This window comes from Danio rerio, chromosome 18 (genome assembly GCF_049306965.1).
Source record: "Danio rerio strain Tuebingen ecotype United States chromosome 18, GRCz12tu, whole genome shotgun sequence".
NCBI lineage: Eukaryota > Metazoa > Chordata > Actinopteri > Cypriniformes > Danionidae > Danio > Danio rerio.
Window position 1 is genome coordinate 10,124,411 of NC_133193.1, and position 19,276 is coordinate 10,143,686.

The 19,276-nt window shown below is 35.0% G+C and overlaps 2 protein-coding genes and 1 long non-coding RNA gene across 10 annotated transcripts; 2 read left to right on the forward strand and 1 right to left on the reverse strand.

Moving 5' to 3' along the window:
• LOC110438083 (uncharacterized) lies at positions 1–15,556 on the reverse strand. Its single transcript, XR_002456022.3, has 4 exons — positions 15,469–15,556; positions 1,677–1,761; positions 1,530–1,562; positions 1–1,439 (listed from the first exon to the last, which is right to left on the reverse strand). It is a non-coding gene; the product is annotated as an uncharacterized lncRNA (long non-coding RNA).
• si:dkey-5i3.5 lies at positions 4,375–14,626 on the forward strand. 6 transcript variants are annotated; one of them, XM_068214802.2, is made up of 4 exons: positions 4,375–4,450; positions 9,629–9,726; positions 9,976–10,107; positions 11,727–14,626. In XM_068214802.2, exons 2-4 carry the CDS (start codon positions 9,642–9,644, stop codon positions 12,086–12,088), a joined length of 579 nt encoding a protein of 192 aa, XP_068070903.1. In that variant the 5' UTR covers positions 4,375–4,450; positions 9,629–9,641; the 3' UTR covers positions 12,089–14,626. The 6 variants fall into 6 exon arrangements, with proteins under 6 accessions (XP_068070903.1, XP_073785388.1, NP_001188497.1 ...); XM_073929285.1 differs by lacking the exon at positions 4,375–4,450 and adding an exon at positions 9,364–9,561 and having other exon boundaries at positions 9,653–9,726; XM_073929287.1 differs by lacking the exon at positions 9,976–10,107.
• Positions 15,070–18,529, forward strand: tmem243a (transmembrane protein 243, mitochondrial a). 3 transcript variants are annotated; one of them, XM_005159012.5, is made up of 5 exons: positions 15,070–15,217; positions 15,479–15,548; positions 16,259–16,309; positions 17,804–17,908; positions 17,994–18,426. In XM_005159012.5, the coding sequence occupies exons 1-5, from the start codon at positions 15,102–15,104 to the stop codon at positions 18,114–18,116; spliced, it is 465 nt and encodes a 154-aa protein (XP_005159069.1). In that variant the 5' UTR covers positions 15,070–15,101; the 3' UTR covers positions 18,117–18,426.
• Positions 18,530–19,276: the final 747 nt, after the last annotated feature.

Sequence of the window (19,276 nt, forward strand, 5' to 3'; positions counted from 1 at the left end):
CAGATTATTTTGTAATTTTTGTTACAAAAAAAGAACAAACAACGCAGAAGAAAATCATGACTCAAACAAACAATACACAAATTATAGATTTAACAGAAACTGATGTGATCCATGCAGTTTTCTTTTATATTATCGTAGTAACTTGTTTCTGAACATCAAACATATAATAATTGTCCAACTCTGGACACCAGATACTTTCAGGAAATATCAGTTTGTTTGGTATCAGAACAACCAGGCAGCACAGCTTTTTAAACCCACGAGCCTGTTATAAATTGGTACCTGTAGTACCAAAACTGCATTATATGTCAATAAATAAATAAACAAATAAATAAATATTGACTGATGATTGTAATGATGATTAAAAAAGTGTTTATTAAATCTTGGTTAGCCTTTATGTTTCCCTTTGATCAGTAGTTTTATTATACCATAAGCAATAGCAATGGACAATTATTGCTTTGCAACATTGTCCATTGACATTACATTACATTGTACATTGTGCAAAGTCATCTGAAATCAAAATTAACAATGCTTATTTTGCAACCACACATTATTATGTTATTTATGTGAACAAGTTAATTCTCTGATTTTTTCCCCCTACAATATTCTTAACCGCACCACTCTTACTGTTAGTTTGCTTAAAGAGACTAGCCCCTTTCATAGGGTGATACCGTAAAATTCAAATTATTTGCAAAAAGAAAGCCCTGCCCCTACTCAATATTCTGTTTTAGTCTGAAGTACATCAACACACTGAAAAGCATCAACAACTTCCAGTTTATGTAGACTTTAAATAACCAAAATAATTGATCTAAATAATTACATTCCAAAAATAATCAAATAAACATATATAAATGACTAATAAATACACATGATTATTTGATTAAATGAAACCATTAAATTAATGAATTAAAAACAACACATTAAACACATCAAATATCAATTGCTTTTCACCTTTTTAACAACCACCATTGTTACATTACAATAAATCTCAAATTTTTGATTCTGTGTGTGCTTGAAAACATGTACAAGTATTATTTATTGATTCAAATCTCACACTATGCTATATTTTCATCTCTGCATTATTACTTTCATTACTGAGAATCTAAATGAAGTAGAATCCGAGCGCTTGGAGTACATTTTTCTCCACATCTTGCTGTAATGCCGTAACATTTTCCAGACTTCACATCAATCTTCACAGGCTCAGACAGATCCGTACACTTGGCAGAATATGTTTTTACTGTACCATTACTGTTGGCGACCTCAAATGTGAATCCATCAAAATATCTATTTTCTTGCCACATTGTTGCTGCATTAATTTTATCATTGTCATCAAATATAAATCCGTCTGTAGATCTTCTTCCGGAATTGTTACCAACTTTGATCATGTGGCCAGTGTTGAAAAATACCTTAATGCCTTCCAATCTGCTGAATAGTTCGACCCTCTGCACAGATCAAAGTAACAGAAACAGTGTTACAAAGTATTCAAAGTAACAAGATGAAATAAAAACAATATGGATTTCAATAAGTACTACCACATTCACGTCAGCCAAGTTTCTTTCAAACATCTGCAGGGGCACGCAGAAGAAAGGTCATACAATCAAAACAAGTTAATGAAAATAATGTGATAATGTCGGAATTAAAAAATAAGCCGAATTAAGATGGAAACAATCTTCACACACCAGAAAACCTCGATAACCATGAACGCTGATCTTCTTAATGGTGGTGATGGATGGTCTTGTAGCAATCCCATGATCACAGGCTGAGCTGAAAAATATAAAATAATTTGTTTATTTTTGTCTATTCACCTTATTCTCATGTGTGTGTGTGTGTGTGTGTGTATCTTTGTATTTGAGTACAGTGTGTGTGTGTATGTGTGTGTGTATGTGTGTGTGTGTATGTGTGTGTGTGTGTGATTACCCCCTAAAATAGCAGTGGACACCCCATGTAAAAAAATGTAGCTCTGCTACTGCTTGGAGGCTAGCTGGTCCCTTTTACTGGCAACGAGAAAAGATTGTGGATTGCAGTGCTCTGTGGATTCAAGTTTCACACTTTGTGAGGGTGTGTGCTTGTGGTGGTATGCATGAGTGTTTAACTTTTATTTCCACTTAAACTAGCTTACCCCAGCCACTGAACAACCACAACCAATGACTTTTTTGTGTCCATTTACTATTATATTGCTGCCATTGGTTTTATGGCTATTGTGACCTTATGCTTGACGTTGTCATTTGAGAGTTTTTACTATTTATTGTGAACTTCAATATAACTTTTGAATATTGTTTCCCCACGTCTAGGGCTGGGCGATTATTTTAGATTAATTCAAATTTACGTTTTAAGGCGATTTAATTTTATATGAAATCGAGGTATCGCAATTTAAAAAAAAAAAAAAATTAGATACATTATAATTGCACCAATGCGCTTTGGTTCACTCTTATGGAACCAGATTAGTCTCAAAAGAAATTCACGCAAAAGACACGATGTACACATGCATATGAAGCGCAGAGTTGGTGTCATTGACTACAGCTCTCATCTGATTGGCTGAAAGGTACGACTTGCCCTGACTCTGGCAGGAAAGTCTCAAAAATACACACACACGTATCCAGGGGGAGTCGTACGTGAAAGAGGATTAGCACATTCTCATTCGGGATGAACTCGCAAGTTTTAAACATTCAAAGCTTTTTGTACACTCTTATAAATTTAAAACTAAAGCACAACAGCAGCTTGTTTAAATTCATTGGGTATAATCAGGGCCGGAGTGGGACTCCTTTTCAGCCCTGGAGTTTCAAGCCTTCGACCGGCCTACCTCAGTTCACGACTGACTATATTAAAATAAGGTCATTTCCAATTCAGTTTCTAATTACACTATCAAGTCTTTTTAAAGAAAACAGCTGCTTTAGAACTTCAAATGTTCAACAACCTTACAGTTTTATATGTCTTAACAATAAAAATGAAAAAAAAAAAAGTTCAACTCAGGTGCGGATCGAACACGGGTCGGCAGCTTGATAACGCAACGTGCTGACCGCTAGACCACAGCAGTACTGCTATGCTCAAATTGCCGGAATGACAATCCATCATTCTGCAGGCTACATTCTGCTCATAAGGCTGCGAGAAAAATATATAAGAAGAGCGGAGCTGCGGCAAAATAATGGATAAAAAGAGTGAGGCTATGGACAAATAATTCAATAAATGAAAAAAAGTGCAACTGCGACTGCTGTTTTCTCCGTTCGCCATGCTGGAGAGAAACAGTCTGCGCAAATGAAGCGCAGAGTTGGTGTCATTGACTACAGCTCTCATCTGATTGGCTGAAAGGTACGACTTGCCCTGACTCTGGCAGGAAAGTCTCAAAAATACACACACACGTATCCAGAGGGAGTCGTACGTGAAAGAGGATTAGCACATTCTCATTCGGGATGAACTCGCAAGTTTTAAACATTCAAAACTTTTTGTACAAAAGTTTTGTATTAATTTGCAAATCGTGTTTTGCATTTGTGAAACGTATTTTATGAAAATGTATTTTTATTTTGTGCATGTGAACATTTTTTGTGAATGCATGTGTACATCGTGTCTTTTGCGTGAATTATTATTGAGTCTAATCTGTCTCCATACACTCTCTGTATTACTCTGCCTGATCTGCCTATCTGGGTTTCAATCATGGTAGTGACGGACTGAACACAGAGACTGGACAGGTTAATTTAACCCAATGCATGAAGTTGTGGGCATGCATCGCAGCATTGGTGCAAATACAACAAATAAGTTAAGTTGTGTATTTTTCTTTTGTTAATACCTTTGCATCAAACACGCTTTGATCCACTCTGTCGCGCTGCTCCAGCGCTGCCTGACAAGGGGATTTACATTCAGACTAATGCTATGACTTCACGCTTTACTAAGTCACGTCTGTGTGGATTGTCAAGACATATTCCCTTATAATAACAAACAAATGATTGTGGAACTGTAATGTACTGTAAACGATAAAGGGAGGGTCGATTAAAAAAACAAATTCAACACTTTAAAAATAGTGAAGACTTGCCTGTGACAAAAATAACTGGAAAAATGAAATGACAAAATTGAACTGACCACAGGAATCGGTTCAGGGAAATGATTCGAACTTTCCTGAAGTTTTATTCATTTTTTTAATGCGCTTGATGAAAAACCACAGTGCTCGTACTCCACCAGCTGGTGACACATAATATTGCACATATGTGCCTATTTCGTAGATTATTAAATAATACACTGATCTTAATGCGCTATCTATGCATTATAATTTATTTAGTTAGTTAATTAACTGCAGCCCTTTGTCAGGACGAAGAAATAAACAAAAATGTATATTATTTTCGTAATTATTTGCTCGCTTACATGCTAGCGTGCATGCAGGTGTCACGCGCAGCGCGTCGCCGATTCACAGGTGCTCGTGCACGTCAGCATCAACCCCAGTTTGCGAGTTTGTAGCTAGCAGCAGGTAAGAACAAATCGATATCTGTAATACTAGCGTGTTTTGGAGGATAATTGTGTTAAACGAGTAAACTTTTACATTTGGGCTAACAAGTAGCGAAGCGAATTGTTGTGTTTTCCCCTTTTAGTTTGGCGTTGCTAACTTGACAGCTAAGTTAACGTTAACAGTTTTGACAACAAGTAACAAACTGCTCTTCTAAACTGCTCGAAGCTGCTAATCATGACTGAATATGTAATTATAATGTGGAGCAAAGTACAAGATTTAGCTTCCAAATATATTTGTGTCATTAAACAGTTGAAACAGTTAAGACAGTTGCGCTATTGCGGCTAATGATAGCATAGTTTAAATAAATGCATGGGCGTTATTTAACATGATATTATGCAGCATCACATGAAATCATCATCACTAGACAATGGGGATGATCAGACCAGGAGATCTGAGTTTATTATTAGACCTGGGTTTTGTTATTGATCAAAACACGAGTAGCATATTTGACCTTGAATTGCATATTGAGGTAAAGTTGGTTTTAGTGTACATTTCCTCTTAATAATATTAAGATTTCTTCTTAATAATATTTTAGAAAAGTATTCTTTGCAAACTCTGAATAGGTAAATCATATTAGCAGTCAGTGACTGTCAAAGTACAACACTGTTTACAGTCAATCAAATAGTGCGAATGTTGTTTTGAAGTCACACTGGCATCTATTTTAGACCCAATTTTTAAAACAGTGTTGATAAGGACAGTGTTACAAGTTGTCACTGTTCAAAAATGAATGAATGTCCGAATATAAAACCAACTTTACGTCAGTGAATGTTTTGTCTTTGACCACATAATCTTAACATATGGAATGACACAAGCAAGACATAATGAATTAGTCAAATAAATCTTATGGAACTTTAGGCTAGTTGCTGTTTCTAATTGCATTTTTAGGTATAATACACAGTAACGATTCTTTTTTTCCTTTCATTTTCCTTTGGCATAGTCCAGTGGTGGGCAAACTTTATAGACCTGAGGGCCACAGTAAGTTTTGCAAACTAAGTGAAGGGCCACATGTCAAATCCTTAAAAAATAACTTTTATTTATAGAGGCAGTATGCACGAGACATGTAATATCGGACAGAAACATGTCACAATAACACAAAACATATTTTTTTATATTTATTATTGACTAATGAGTCAAGTTTACAAGTCAAATGAATTTGCACTGCTCTTTATATTTATAATCACTTAGCAATCATGATAAAGCAATAAAATAATCCCTTATAAAATATAGAAATAATAATAATAACGTAATAATTTTTACAGTCACCACAGCGGAATGAAATACAACGTATCCAGCACGTTTTACACTGTGGATGCCCTTCCAGCTGCAACCCAGAATTAGGAAACATCCATACACACTCATTCACACACATCCACTATGGCCAATTTAGTGTATCCAATTCACCTATAGCGAATGTCTTTGGACTGTGGGAAACACCAGAGCACCTGGAGGAAACCCACGCCAACACAGGGAGACCATGCATACTCCACACAGAAATGCCAACTGACCCTGCCGAGACTCGAACCAGCAGCCTTCTTGCTGTGAGGTGACAGTGCTAACCACTGAGCCACCGTGTCACCCCACAGTAATGATCTTAAACATAAATGCTGGTGTTGTCTTGACAAAGCCAGGTCTAAAAGTTAAATAAAATAAAGATGAGAAGAGATAAGCATGCTTTAACATGTTTTATTAGTACATTTTAGCATGCTAACATGAATTAACATTCTTCTGAAATGGATAATGTAAATCTCTATGGGAATGCGTCAATAGAGCTTCCACTTTAGTACAGGGTAACGCTCCTTTAAATGAATGTGGGACCAAGGACCAGTGGAGGACTGATATATACTATCCACCCTCTCTCTTAAAAAGATCTAATCCATGTCCTGAAACACCCTCCTCTCCCACTTTCACTTCTAATTCTAACTGAGAGCAGTTAGTTTGAGAATGAATCTCTGTTATGAACGACTCGCGTGAGTTCCATGCGTCTCAGTGTGCATATCCACCTTTGTGATCTAAATCAGGGGTGGCCAATCCTGTTCCTAGAGAGCTACCTTCCTGCAGATTTCAGTTGCTACCTATATCAAACACACCTGAACCAATTATTAGGGCCTGAACACCATGTGATAATTACAGGCAGGTGTGTTTGATATGGGTTGCAACTGAAATCTGCAGGAAGGTGGCTCTCCAGGAACAGGATTGGCCACCCCTGATCTAAATGGTATAACATTTGTAATATTCAGTAATTTAGTATGGAAAGTATCTAAATTGAGGTGTAAGTACTGTTATGTTATCAGCCACCTTCATAAGTTACTTAAAAAACTAGCTGTTAATTCACTTAGACTTTTGTACAAAAGTTCGTAACATACAAAAACTTAAAAAACAAAATCTTACCTATGAAATGTTCTGCCATTTTGCTTTATTTGCTCGTCACTACACCTGTACGCAGTGCAGAAGTCTAGCATATTCAGATTGGCTTTAGTCTTGACTAGTGCGGTTGAGTGACATTTGTGGGAGCACTATACAAATGTGGTGGCAGTATTTTGACGCATGCTTAGGGTCTGTATGCGATATCTAGTATATATTTCTGTGATGTTTTACCACCACATTGTTAGCAAGTTTTATAATGATGCTTGCACTTGGCTGGTCGCTATACTTTGGAAGCAATAGATTCTTTAGTGTGAAAGCTCTCAGACGAGATTGTTAAAATTTTGTCTCAAACAAAGCAGAATCCTAAACAGGATTTCAATTGACTGGCTTTGTCTGCTCACCAGAATTAAATAACTTTTAATGTGCTGAAAAGGAAAGATAATCAGCACTACAAATTAATATAAAGTGTATAATACTGAAGCGACACAAATCTAGAGCTAGAATGGAAACTATCAATAACCAAAGAATTGTAAATCAGCTTTGTGAGAAATTTTTAAATATATGTTTTGCTCTCACATACACTGAGAGTGCAGTGCTAGATTGATAGTGGTTGCATCATTGAACAAACACACCACTGCATCATTATCCACGTGTGTTTGTTTACAAATGTAGAAGTGTATGTTCTTTGACCTTAGATAACATAATAGAGAACATCCACTAGATGACATGCATTTATCTGTATATCTTAGATAGCATTTGTCTGTATTTCTCAATCCTGCCTCTGGAGGTGCCCAACCTAGTATATTTTATCTGTCCTCTGTGACACAAATCCTTTTTGATAAGAAGAAAATTGCAAAGTCTTTGACACAGAGTTAGTGAGACAGTGAGACAGCAATTAAAGGGCCACTTTGGGTTTATTTCAGTCAGCTGCAGTCATAATATCTTCAATTATATAACAAACATGCTAAAAAAGGTGCAAGGCAAGCAAATTATTTGATTTTTTTATTACTTGATTAATGCAGGACAACAATTGGTCTTATTAAAGGTTTCTTGGTTATATTGGAAATGAAGTGTTTTCTAAGTGGTTTGTATTTGTATTCAACTGGTTATACTAGCTCTTCAACTTTTTGATTTGGTTGCACTGTTAGTTTGAAAGATAAGACTCGACTATCAGGTTGTAAGCCCTACGTAAAAGTACATCTGAATGGATTGTTTTCCTCTGATCCAAAAATAAGTCCTCAAATTTGTAAACGCGTTGTTGAAAAATCTTACATTTCACATAGACAAAAGTCTTTTTCCTCAAAAATGTAAACAAATAAATTAAACCATTGTAGACGTGATGATGCAGAACATTTTTAATAATTATAGTGTAAAGCAAAATAAAAAAGAATTCATACTTTAATTAATAAAAAGTGGTTAGCACTGTCACCTCAGAGCTAGAAGGTTGCTGGAGTTTGCATGTTCTCCCCGTGTTTGTGTAGGTTTGCTCTGGGTGCTTCGCTTTCCCCCACAGTCCAAAGACATGCTATAGGTAAATTGGATGAACTAAATTGGCCATAGCATATGAGAAAGGTGCTAATAAAAATGTATGTATTTAACTAGAGTTTGCTTGTTTTAAAACATTATTTAAAATATGTGGTTAAAAAAAAAAAAAAAAATTTTACTTTAATTTTTTAACTAAATTGGGCAAGTTAAAAAAAATCCACTGGTAATTACAGAAAATTATTAGCATTTTTGCCCTGTGATGGTTGGAAATTTCATTGATAAGGGTCTTAAAACGGTCTTAAAAAGTTTTAATTTGACATGATGAAACCTGCAGAAACCCTGTTTTTTATATTTTTATCCAAGGTTATCAAACCATCAGAATCTTATACCGGCCCATGCCTATGTGTAGGTCTACTGTCAGTTAAGACTTGCAACCACATTTATGCTTTTTCCGAACTTGAAAATATAATTGACAGAATTGGGGAGATGCTGGATTAAGGTCGTTCAGGGGTCAAATCGAGATCACAATCTTTTTTCCGATGAATCGTTCAGCTCTAGCTCACAGCAGCCCGAGTTCAATTTCCAGCTCGATTTCTCTCTTCTCTGTTTGCTCCCAATGCTTTCCCGTCTTAACTTCACTGTCCTATCAATAAAGGTGAAAAGCCCCTAAAAAAAGATTAGGATTAAATCTATTTTCACAGAAGTGCACAGATACATCTTTTGAAAGATTTCTACTAAATTAAACATTTAAAATGAGAAGAGTAAATTTTGATGTCATGCTGACTTAAAATATGTTAATATCAGGATTGAAAGACTGTCGAAGGCTTCAGACTTATTTCATAACACACCACTGATGCAATGGTGTCTGCTGTATTCCAAAAATCTCTTCTGTTCAGAGACTTTAGGCTTTTAAAAAAAATGAAATATTGCATTATAGCTTGATCAAATTTAATGGTGCAACACTAAAATATGTGTTTGTCAAGACGGAGTTGCTTCACCACGGCCTGAACTGAGTCATTCAGATATAAAGAGATCTGAAATGTGCAGTTTCACAGGAGCGGAGCTGAGAAACACGCCTTTTAATTCTGATCAGATTCATTTACCCGAATTCAAAAGCAATACAGCATGTCAATAATCCAGAAGGTTAGATATTTCTGCAAGCGCCAGATTGCCAGAGTTCAAGCAGCATTGAGCAGATTTCTTGGCCACCGACAGACACCAGAGTAAGTCTAAACCAGCTGTGCCTTTGAGGTATTAACCACTATTTTTCCCACTGTGCTTTTTTTATAGCTCACCTGCTGTCATGCTTTCCAGAGCGATCGCTATGGCTGGGGTCACTGCGAACAAGATCAGTAAACACATCACCCTCCTGTCTGGGACTCCTACGGGTAACTTTTCACCTGGTCACCCAAAACCGGTATTGATTTTGCTGCCTTGGTTGGGCTCCAGACCTCAGGCCATTGCCAAATACTGTGAGATTTACTTTCGCACGGGTTTTGATGTGCTTGTTGTGGAAAGCGAGGTGAGCCAGTTTTTGTGGCCCCGCTGGGGTTTGGAATTTGGTGGCCATTTACTGGACTTGTTAGAGAGCGAGCGCTTCTCACAACGCCCCCTACTGGTCCATGCTTTCTCAATAGGGGGATATACATTTACTCAGGTTCTTGTTCATGTGGCCAAAGACACCCAGCGTTATCAGAGCCTGACAAACAGGATCAGGGGTCACATCTACGACAGCTTGGTCATAGGGTCACTGGAACATATGGCCATTGGTATGTACAGTGTTTATTTACAGTTTTCTTTCTGTGTGTGCTCAGAATGCTTGTGTATTATCTAAGTAATGTGCTGGAACTCTTAATTTTTAACTGTCAAATGTTAAAGCTGTAAAAAAAATACGTGTAGGGCTGTGTATTGGCAAGGGCGATACATGGGTCACGATACAATGAAGTCAGCAGACAAATAAAATTCCAATTCCAATTTATTTTCTATCCATTTCAATTCATTAGAACTGCACAGTGTTATCGAACAGAGAACTCACTGAACTGTATTAAATGCATATTGTTATTTAACACTGAACTAAATGAATATGCCACTAAAGTCACATATAAATTAAATAAACAATTTATTAAGCAAGTTAAAAAAAATTAAAACGCATCAAGTAAACTTAAAACTGGAACACAGTGCTCTAATATGCAGTAAACTAGGCTATTAGAAACTGACAGTGCGACTGACAGCATCGTGAACATTTTGCTGTGAAAACTGGTCGCACATAGATAAATTGATGGCTTGCACGAAACATTTTACATGCCACATGCTGGCCAGCTTTGCTGCCATGGTCATGTTTGACGCGTTGTCTGTTACAACGACAGGTAATTCCAATTGATGTCCCATTCTTCCTATGCAGTTTTCAGTAACTCTGCTATGTTAGTTAAGGCAAACAGAAGCTTGTTGATGATGTTATCCAGTGTAGTTTGCCTTGAATCAAGAGGTTTCAGTTGAGGCCACAGTGCTGCTAAGTCATCTGCGTCGTGTCTTGTTAAGTGATAACACAAGTTCGTAGTGTTTCCCAAATATTTTAAGATAGATTTGCAAAGCTTGCAAATGGCATTTTTTGTCTAATTCAGTACTCTGGTATAGTGTTAAAGCCATAGTGCAGCCACACGTCAGCTCTAAAAGCTGGAGGCTCCTTTATATTTTCCACTATGCTCACATTGCTTACTGCTGATACCATACTACTCAAGCCTGGTTTATACTTCTGCGTCAAGTGACCGGCGTAACCCACGGCGCATGCAACGTGCGTAGCTGTGCATTTATACTTCTGCGCGCTGTCTCTGTCTGGCGGACGTGCAACAACTTTAACTATAAGGTAAACACAAAACAAAACTTTCCATCCGGAGCTCCTTCACGGCACTCCACACTTGTAAACAATCACTCCATTAGGCTCGCACCTTTAACGCGGCTCTCGGCCCCGCCCAGACTCGTCAGCGCTACCAAGCCGACCAATCACAGAGCTTGCGCTACGCGTCGTTGTGATGTGTAGTTACATTTTTTGAGAGGTGCACGTCAGCTACGCCGACGTACATACTGTACATACGCCAGCGTTTGACGCAGAAGTATAAATCAGCCTTTAGCGTTTTGTTAATAGCGAGTTAGCGACATCTACTGGAGCAAAGGAGGAGGTTGTTTGGCACAACATGAGTTGATACTTCAGGTTGGACTATCGATACACTATCGTGAAATAAATTATCGATAGATAGATATATCGATAGTTAGATATTTCAATATTTTTGCACAGCCCTATGTTCAATACTTGTTTTCCCCACTATGTCTTGAAATGTTGACCTGATTAACTTTCATTTGAATTATTTTGATTGTTTCGTTTGTTGTTCAGGTCTTGGTAAAACCATGATGCCACGGATGGAAAGTCTGGTGAGGGCTGTTAGCCTTCTGTACTTCCGTGCGTTTAAACATCAGACGGTCGACTACTTCAACTCTGCGATCGATGTCTTCTGGAACACTCCTGTAAATGCACCGTCACTTTTCTTCTACTCTGAGAACGATGCACTGTGTGATTACAAGAGTTTGGAGAAGGTGGTGGAGCTCTGGAGAAGCCGAGGTTTGACTGTCGAGAGCAAGAAGTGGAAAGAGTCCATTCATGCAGGTCATCTGCGCACACATCCTCAGGAATACCTCTCCACCCTGGACAACTTTGTGCAGTCTCTCAATATAGTGCCATTGAAGGCCAAAATGTGACTGGTCATCTCCTGTTTCCTTAATCATCAGAAGTTATCTAAAGTGCCTGGTTTTATATAGACATTCTCATGTATTTGGCTTCAATCTGTTGACTACATCAAATCTGTTTTTTTTTTCTGCCAAAAAATATTCACAGCTAGTCCAGAAGAAGAGTGAAAAGAGTTTTTTTTCTCTCTGAGATCATGCTGCTGGAGGGATGGAAGACTGTGAAACACTGCAAACAATCTGTTGAGGATGTGAAGTACCCTTTACAATCTGCCTGACCAGTTTGGTTTATTGCACTACAGCTCCTTGGGTGCTCCAATGTTTTGTTATGTGTGTGTGTGGGTGTTTGTATGTGTGTATATATGAGATACATGATAAGCACTTAAAGCATTTACACATTTAAAATGTCTAGCAGATCTTTGGGTAATACAGTAGTAAATCATATTATATACACACACACACACACACACACACACACACACACACACACATACACACAAATACTTGAAATGATGTTTAATATCTAGTTTGTTCATCTGAATGCATTGTTTTCCTCAAAAGAACAACCACCCAAATGCTTGTTCAGGTTTTCAATGATGCATTTTTAATATAGTTTATATTCTTCACCAATCTGAATTAAATATTTAATATATTTTTCATGTTGTTAATATCACTGTTAAATCCTAACTGTAATGTTTTTAGCTAGAAGATATGGTGAATACAAGTTAGGTGAGACTCCTTTTGTATTACATATTTCTATGTTTTTGTTCTGTATAGTTTAATGGATATGATATTTTAAAATCCTATAGGGTACAGCATATGCCGAAGCATGCTAATAGGACTTTTAATTTGCCAGTAGCCTGGGTTAAGCGCTTCCGGTGAACTGTATGGCAATGCAAAATCGGCGCGTTTAAGGTCTTTTTTCTTTAAAAATCAGCGATCTCCACTGGCTGAGTGATATCTGAAATAAAGTGGGTCTCGGATTGTACAAGATTCATTGAATTACATTTTCCTCGCCATGTCTACAAAATGAGCATTTATTATACCCCACTATATTCAATGAAGCTTCTGCGCTAGCCTGCCGATCCTGACGGGCGCGTGCGAGTAAATGGCTTTTTGTGTCGTTTTACGCTTGAGCAACTAAATAAATGCCAAAGTCTGTTTAACTGATTGTATTGTAATTACATTACAACATCGATGCTGTAAAAGAAATCGTATAAAATGAAAAAAAAAACTCACAATAACAATTTTTGTTTGTTTTATTTTACTCTCGACAAGGGTCTGTACCATGAAGCTGGATTAACCGGCTAGCCAGTTAAGTTCAGCACCAGTCTTGGGCTTTAGGTATCATGAAGGCAGCTTGACTTTAATCACTCTATGTTGCCGAGCAGATGACCTGAGCTTAGTTCATGGCACCTTAAAACCAGAATGGGCTATATACACAGCTAGTGTTTTCAGCCAATTATGCACTATTGGTGAAAGCTTAATGTGACTTTTAAGGTTCCTTTAACAGCATTGATGCTTTGATGTAATTCAAATATAATCAGTTAAATAGACTTAGGCATTCATTTGGTTGTTAAAGCGTAAAAAGAGACCTAAGATAGTTTAAACTCCATTGAAACTACCGGGGTAAAATAAATTTCCATATTTTGAAGACATGGCGCGGTGAAACATAATTTAATGCAGTGCTTCTTGTTTGGTCTAAAACCCACTTTATATCGTATCTCAGCCAGGCAGTGAAATAGGATGTTTTTTTTTTTTTTTTTTTTTTTTTTTTTAGAAAATCAGATCTTAAACGCAGCGATTTTGTATGGGATGAAAATGAACTAAAAGCCCTTGGGCTGGCTGATTGAAATTAAAAGTCCAAGTGCATATACCTCATTGGTGGCTAGCTAACCTGACTTCATAGTAAAGGCCCCAGGTTTTTGTCATAATTGCAACATAATAAAATGACAATTATAAAATAAGTATAATCCAACGGCTCTTAGGTCTTCTCTACTTAAGCCATTTGACATTTTAAATTTCAAAACAGAGACATGATCAAATGACATAATATTGTGCTTTATTTGTTTATGCAATAATGAACATTTTCTATGACTGGAAAAATGTTAATATAAGGTGAAACTAAAAGTACAATATGATAAAATTTGAATTAAATTACTTGATTTTTCAATGGTGCTTGAAGATTCAAAAACTGAATCCTTATTGAGCTGTAGTTGAAGACATTTTAGGCTAATTCTGTAATCGTTTAAAATGGTTACATTGTCTTAAACAATCATTTTACAATGATTTTTATTAACAAAACAAAGTGAAATTGAACTTGGTAAATTGATTTTAAATCATTATGATCCAGTAATCTCAAATGCCTCATGACAATGCTTTTCTAATAGTCACTTCTCACTGTCTGAACAATTACTTGTACTTGAATATTAAAATTGAAAACATGGGGAAACACATATATTTGTAGCTGACTTTGTAAGAGAAGAAAAACAACAACAACGCTGTACACTTTATATCTCTGGAGAAGGGTGAAGCCAAAATTTCCTGGGTTTTTGCGGACATATTGCGCGGATGACGTCATTTGGAGCCTGAGTTAGTGATCATGAGCTGGAGCATGGCCATCTAAATTCGGCTGAATCCTATATTAATATAGCCTAATCATGTATATAACTTAAAACAAATAGATACAGATACTTGAACTTAATGATAACGATAATAAACAAACTACGAAACCATCTTTAAGATTGCTTGAAGTAGCATTATGCAGAGCGCTTTATTTAACGACCTACAGCCACCAGGGGGCAATCGAAATAATTAGTTTCAGAACACTTCTAGCTGCATTTTAATCATTTGAGTTCGGGATAAACTATTAATTCCATTGTTAATGAAATAATGTTAGCTTAGCAGTTAGCTTTCTTTAATATAACTTCTTGACCGTGACAGTTTTCATGCGTTTCTGTAGATTATAAAATAAACACTGTAAAAATACCCCCTTTGTGCTTGTGAGAGCTGTGTTTCGGCCAGAGGCATGAGTGTTGCTTTACGCATGTGGAGGAATGAGAAAGTCCTTTCAGAGATGATCATGAGTGCAGGAGGCGTTGATGATCCGCTCCTCATGACCAAAACCCCTCTCAGACCATTGAGGTAAAGCTGGTTTTATATTCGCACATTCGTTCGGTGACAGCTTGTGACACACTCCCTTTATCGTTTACCATGGTACTTTATATGTTGGGTCGGAAATCTCACTTGGAAAACAACAGCGCTATTTAATAATTAACCGTTTACAGTGTTATAGCTACTTTGATAGTCGTTGGCTGCTAATATGAGTTCACCTTTTAAAAATATATATTATTAAGGATAAAGTCTGAATGTGTGAAATATAAAACCAACTTTACCTTAATCCAGAAACATGGATGATTTCAGGACGCGCTCCAGTGGGACACACAACACGCTGCTCGGAGAGACTTTCACACGGGTGAGAGCAGAATTTAAAAGTCCTTTTTGGTTTTATTACAACGTCTGTGATTATATTTAAGATATAATTTTGTTTACATTTTCTAGTGCTTTAAATATCGGCTAAAGGTTCCAGATAAATACACTTGAAGTCAGATATTTTCCCCATCTTCTGTTAAGACGTTTTTTTCAACACATTTCTAAACATATTAGTTTTAATAACTCATTTATTTTATCTTTGCCATGATGACAGCACATTATATTATACTAGATGTTTTTCAAGATATGTGTAGCTTAAAGTGACATTTAAAAGCTTATAGTTAACTTTGCAAGTTAGGGTTTATTAGGGAAGTCATTGCATAATGATGGTTTGTTTTTTAGACAATAAAAATATTGCTTAAGGTGCTAATAATATTGACCTTAAAATGGTTTTAAAAAATTGAAAACTACTTTTATTCTTGCCGAAATAAAACAAATAGGACGTTTTCCTGAAGAATTTTTTTTATAGGAATTATTGGGAAAAATTCCTTGATCTGTTAAACATCATTTATGAAATATTTTAAAAAGAATGAAAAACACAGGAGGGCTAACAGTTTTGACCTCAACTGTATTTAATGGAGCAAACTTTTTATTTATTTTATTTTTTAAGAAAAGTAATGTAGCATGTAAGTTTGGAAATATGGATAGTTTGAATGAAATAAAATTGTCTTAAATGTTTTTATTCTCTTTCAGCAAACAATTGCTAACCTGGCAATTGGTGGACTCACATCTTTGTTGGTCCTTGTGAGTATCTACTATTCACCACATTCAAATTTTGGCTTGACGTATAAAGGAGGATGTTGCATAGACGTTTGTTGTTCAGGACTAAAGACAAAAATGAGTTTTCAAGCATCAAATAAAACACAGCTTTATAATGTGCTCCCTATATATTTGCTTTTTTACTAAGCCTAATATATATAAATTTTTAATTTGTTTTATTTTACTATGATTTACTGAGGATATCAAACAAAATGTCATTCAGTGTAGTGTATTTTATGTACCTCAAAAAACAACAGGCAATCATTTGAAGACAAGTAAAAAATATTTAAGTGATCACAGTGCAACCTCAAAATACTAAATCATTATGTAATATCATTTATTCATTTTAAATAGGTATACAGTACTTTGCTGCTACTTTCTAATAATTATATCCATTTGTCAGCAATCATATTTTTAATAAAATATAGTAGCCTAATAATATGATCATTGTTTATTTTAATCATTCTAATAGTGCAGAGTAAGTTTTATTTTGACAAAGCCCTAACATAATAAATAAGCTTTGTAATTTTTATAAATATATATAAAATATAGTTTTATATAAAATATAAACCAATGTAAAATCACAAAAAGAAAAAACTTATTCCATTTGAATAAAGGAAGCAATTTGAGCACAGTAAAATCCAATAAATGAAGAGAACTCAAATCAACTGAGTACTGTAAAACCCAATAAGTTAAGGCAACTCAAACTGTTTGAGAAAACCAATTGCAACAAACCATGGGTTCAAAAAGTAATCTATACGAGTATGGTGAACTTACTCCATTTAAGTTGAAGTAATGAGTAGGCCCACCCGGAATCTGGGCGCGCAGAATTCCGCAGATTTTCTGCAGATTTTTAGCCCATAATTAATTCTGTTTATTTACTTGAGTAAATGTGTGTAAATCTATATTTATTCAGTTTTTTAATTAATTTCAGTAATATTATTGACTAATGTGAAAATGTTCATCTGATTTATGTACAATGCAGTTTGTACAGTAATATTTCTGACTATATTTGTTATATATTTTCTAATATATAACAAACTTGCTTTATTTACCAAATTAAGTGAATCTAATTGGATATGCATTTTAAACATTAAATAAAAGTTAAAAAGATATTATTTTTATTTCATATATTAAGGGTTTAGTTATGATACTCCCAAAATAATTCCGCAGAAATCTGCAGACTTTTTCAAAAATTCTCAGCAGAAATAACAAAAAACATCCGCAAATTCTGTCTGACCCTATGAGGTGTTTAATTAACTCATTACCTTCAACACTGATTTCAAAACTCTTTTCAAATGAGTTGAATTAACTTTTAGTCAATTTTGAGTTATCTACTCTCATTTCATTTGATAAAGTTGACTGTTGGGTTTTACGGTGTATTTAAAACATGACTTTACTATTACTAAAAATCCAAATTGATGAAAGTTGTACCTGAAATCAGAATAGATTTTTAAAATAAACATATTTCCTTTACAGGTAACTGTCATCAGTTCGTTCGTCTTTCCTACACCTCCTCCAATAGCTTTAAACATCTTCTTTGTGGTCTGCATCATAATGATCTGCTCCTCTGTATTGGTGCTGGTTAGTTCTCCTATTTACGTCTGTGTCGTTCATGAAAAACTGTTGTTGATCTGATCAGAAAAGATGGCTTCTCTGTTTGTTGCAGATATTCTGGTATCGTCAAGGTGACCTGGATCCAAAGTTCCGTGGTCTGATTTATTATTCCACAGGTCTCGTTGTCCTTCTCTGTTTATGTGCCAATCTGTACTTCCATGATGTCGGCAGATAAAATTATTCCAGCAGACCACTTTAAATAAGCAAATCTCACAAGAATAAAATGATTTTACAAATGTTTTGTTTGTTCAAATCTTTTAGTTTTTTTCATTGATATTTAGACGATGTACATTTGTCATTGTTGTAATTTTCTAAATATCAATGTTTATGTGCTAAATACTTTTTGTGCATTATTTTTTGACATGCAAATGTAGCCTATTTCAATGTTTGGTTGTATTAAATTATATTGTGAGTTTTGTTCTATGAACAATGCTGGTGCCAAATATCTAAATCCTGTTAATAAATAAAATCTATGTGAAACTGAAGTTCTGTTTAATGAGGGCTATTTGTGACTATTGTGATGGGCCTGAGTTTGCAAATGAGTTTTTAAGAATTAAAATAAATAAGAAAAAACATTGACCAATTAAACCAAATTTGCAATAGTCTGATTTATACATGCCTTGTGACCGAATGATTCACAAATAATTTTTGTTAATGAATATCTAAGTAAAAGCGAACATTTATGTGCTGAAATTAGACATTGATTTTAAGTTTTCACCATACAAGCTTAGCATTTTTATGCTGATATTATTAGATTTTAAGTTTCCACTTCATTTTATAATTAATTTTGAATATTTAATTTTAGGTTGATATCATATGTTTATTTCTTATGGCATATATGTTTATGTAAATAATATGCATACTATTCATTTAAGGGATAGAAAGTATTTAGCATATTCATAATTGTTACGTTTTGTAATAATTACATTTTGATTTTCTTTTATGTGATTGTAGCATTTTTATATAAAATAGGCTTATATCATATGTTCATTTCTTATGGCAAATATTTTAATGGGAATAATATGCATAATATTGAAGTATAGAAATAATTTAGGATAATTATCATTTTTAAGTTTTGAAATATATACATTTTAAGATTTCACTGTGAGTTTTAGCTTTTTACATAGAAATTGTTTAATTTTAGATTTATATGATGTTAATTTCCTATGGAATATAATATTTCAGGATTAGAAAGAATTTAGGATATTTATTATTTTTTAAGGTTTGAAATGATTACATTTTTAAGTTCCCATTTTGGGATTGCAGCACTTTTATATGAAATTGTTTAATTTTAGCTTTATATCATATGTTTATTTCCTATGTTTTGTATATTTT

Excerpts from the sequence above, each read along its gene's own strand:
- si:dkey-5i3.5 (XM_073929284.1), top strand. The coding sequence starts at position 9,464 with ATGTCAATAATCCAGAAGGTTAGATATTTCTGCAAGCGCCAGATTGCC. Across the intron at positions 9,562-9,652 it reads GGCCACCGACAGACACCAGA|AGCGATCGCTATGGCTGGGG; the intron begins GTAAGTCTAAAC and ends CATGCTTTCCAG. Across the intron at positions 10,108-11,726 it reads ACTGGAACATATGGCCATTG|GTCTTGGTAAAACCATGATG; the intron begins GTATGTACAGTG and ends TTTGTTGTTCAG.
- tmem243a (XM_005159012.5), top strand. The coding sequence starts at position 15,102 with ATGAGTGTTGCTTTACGCATGTGGAGGAATGAGAAAGTCCTTTCAGAG. Across the intron at positions 15,549-16,258 it reads TCGGAGAGACTTTCACACGG|CAAACAATTGCTAACCTGGC; the intron begins GTGAGAGCAGAA and ends ATTCTCTTTCAG. Across the intron at positions 16,310-17,803 it reads TCACATCTTTGTTGGTCCTT|GTAACTGTCATCAGTTCGTT; the intron begins GTGAGTATCTAC and ends TTTCCTTTACAG.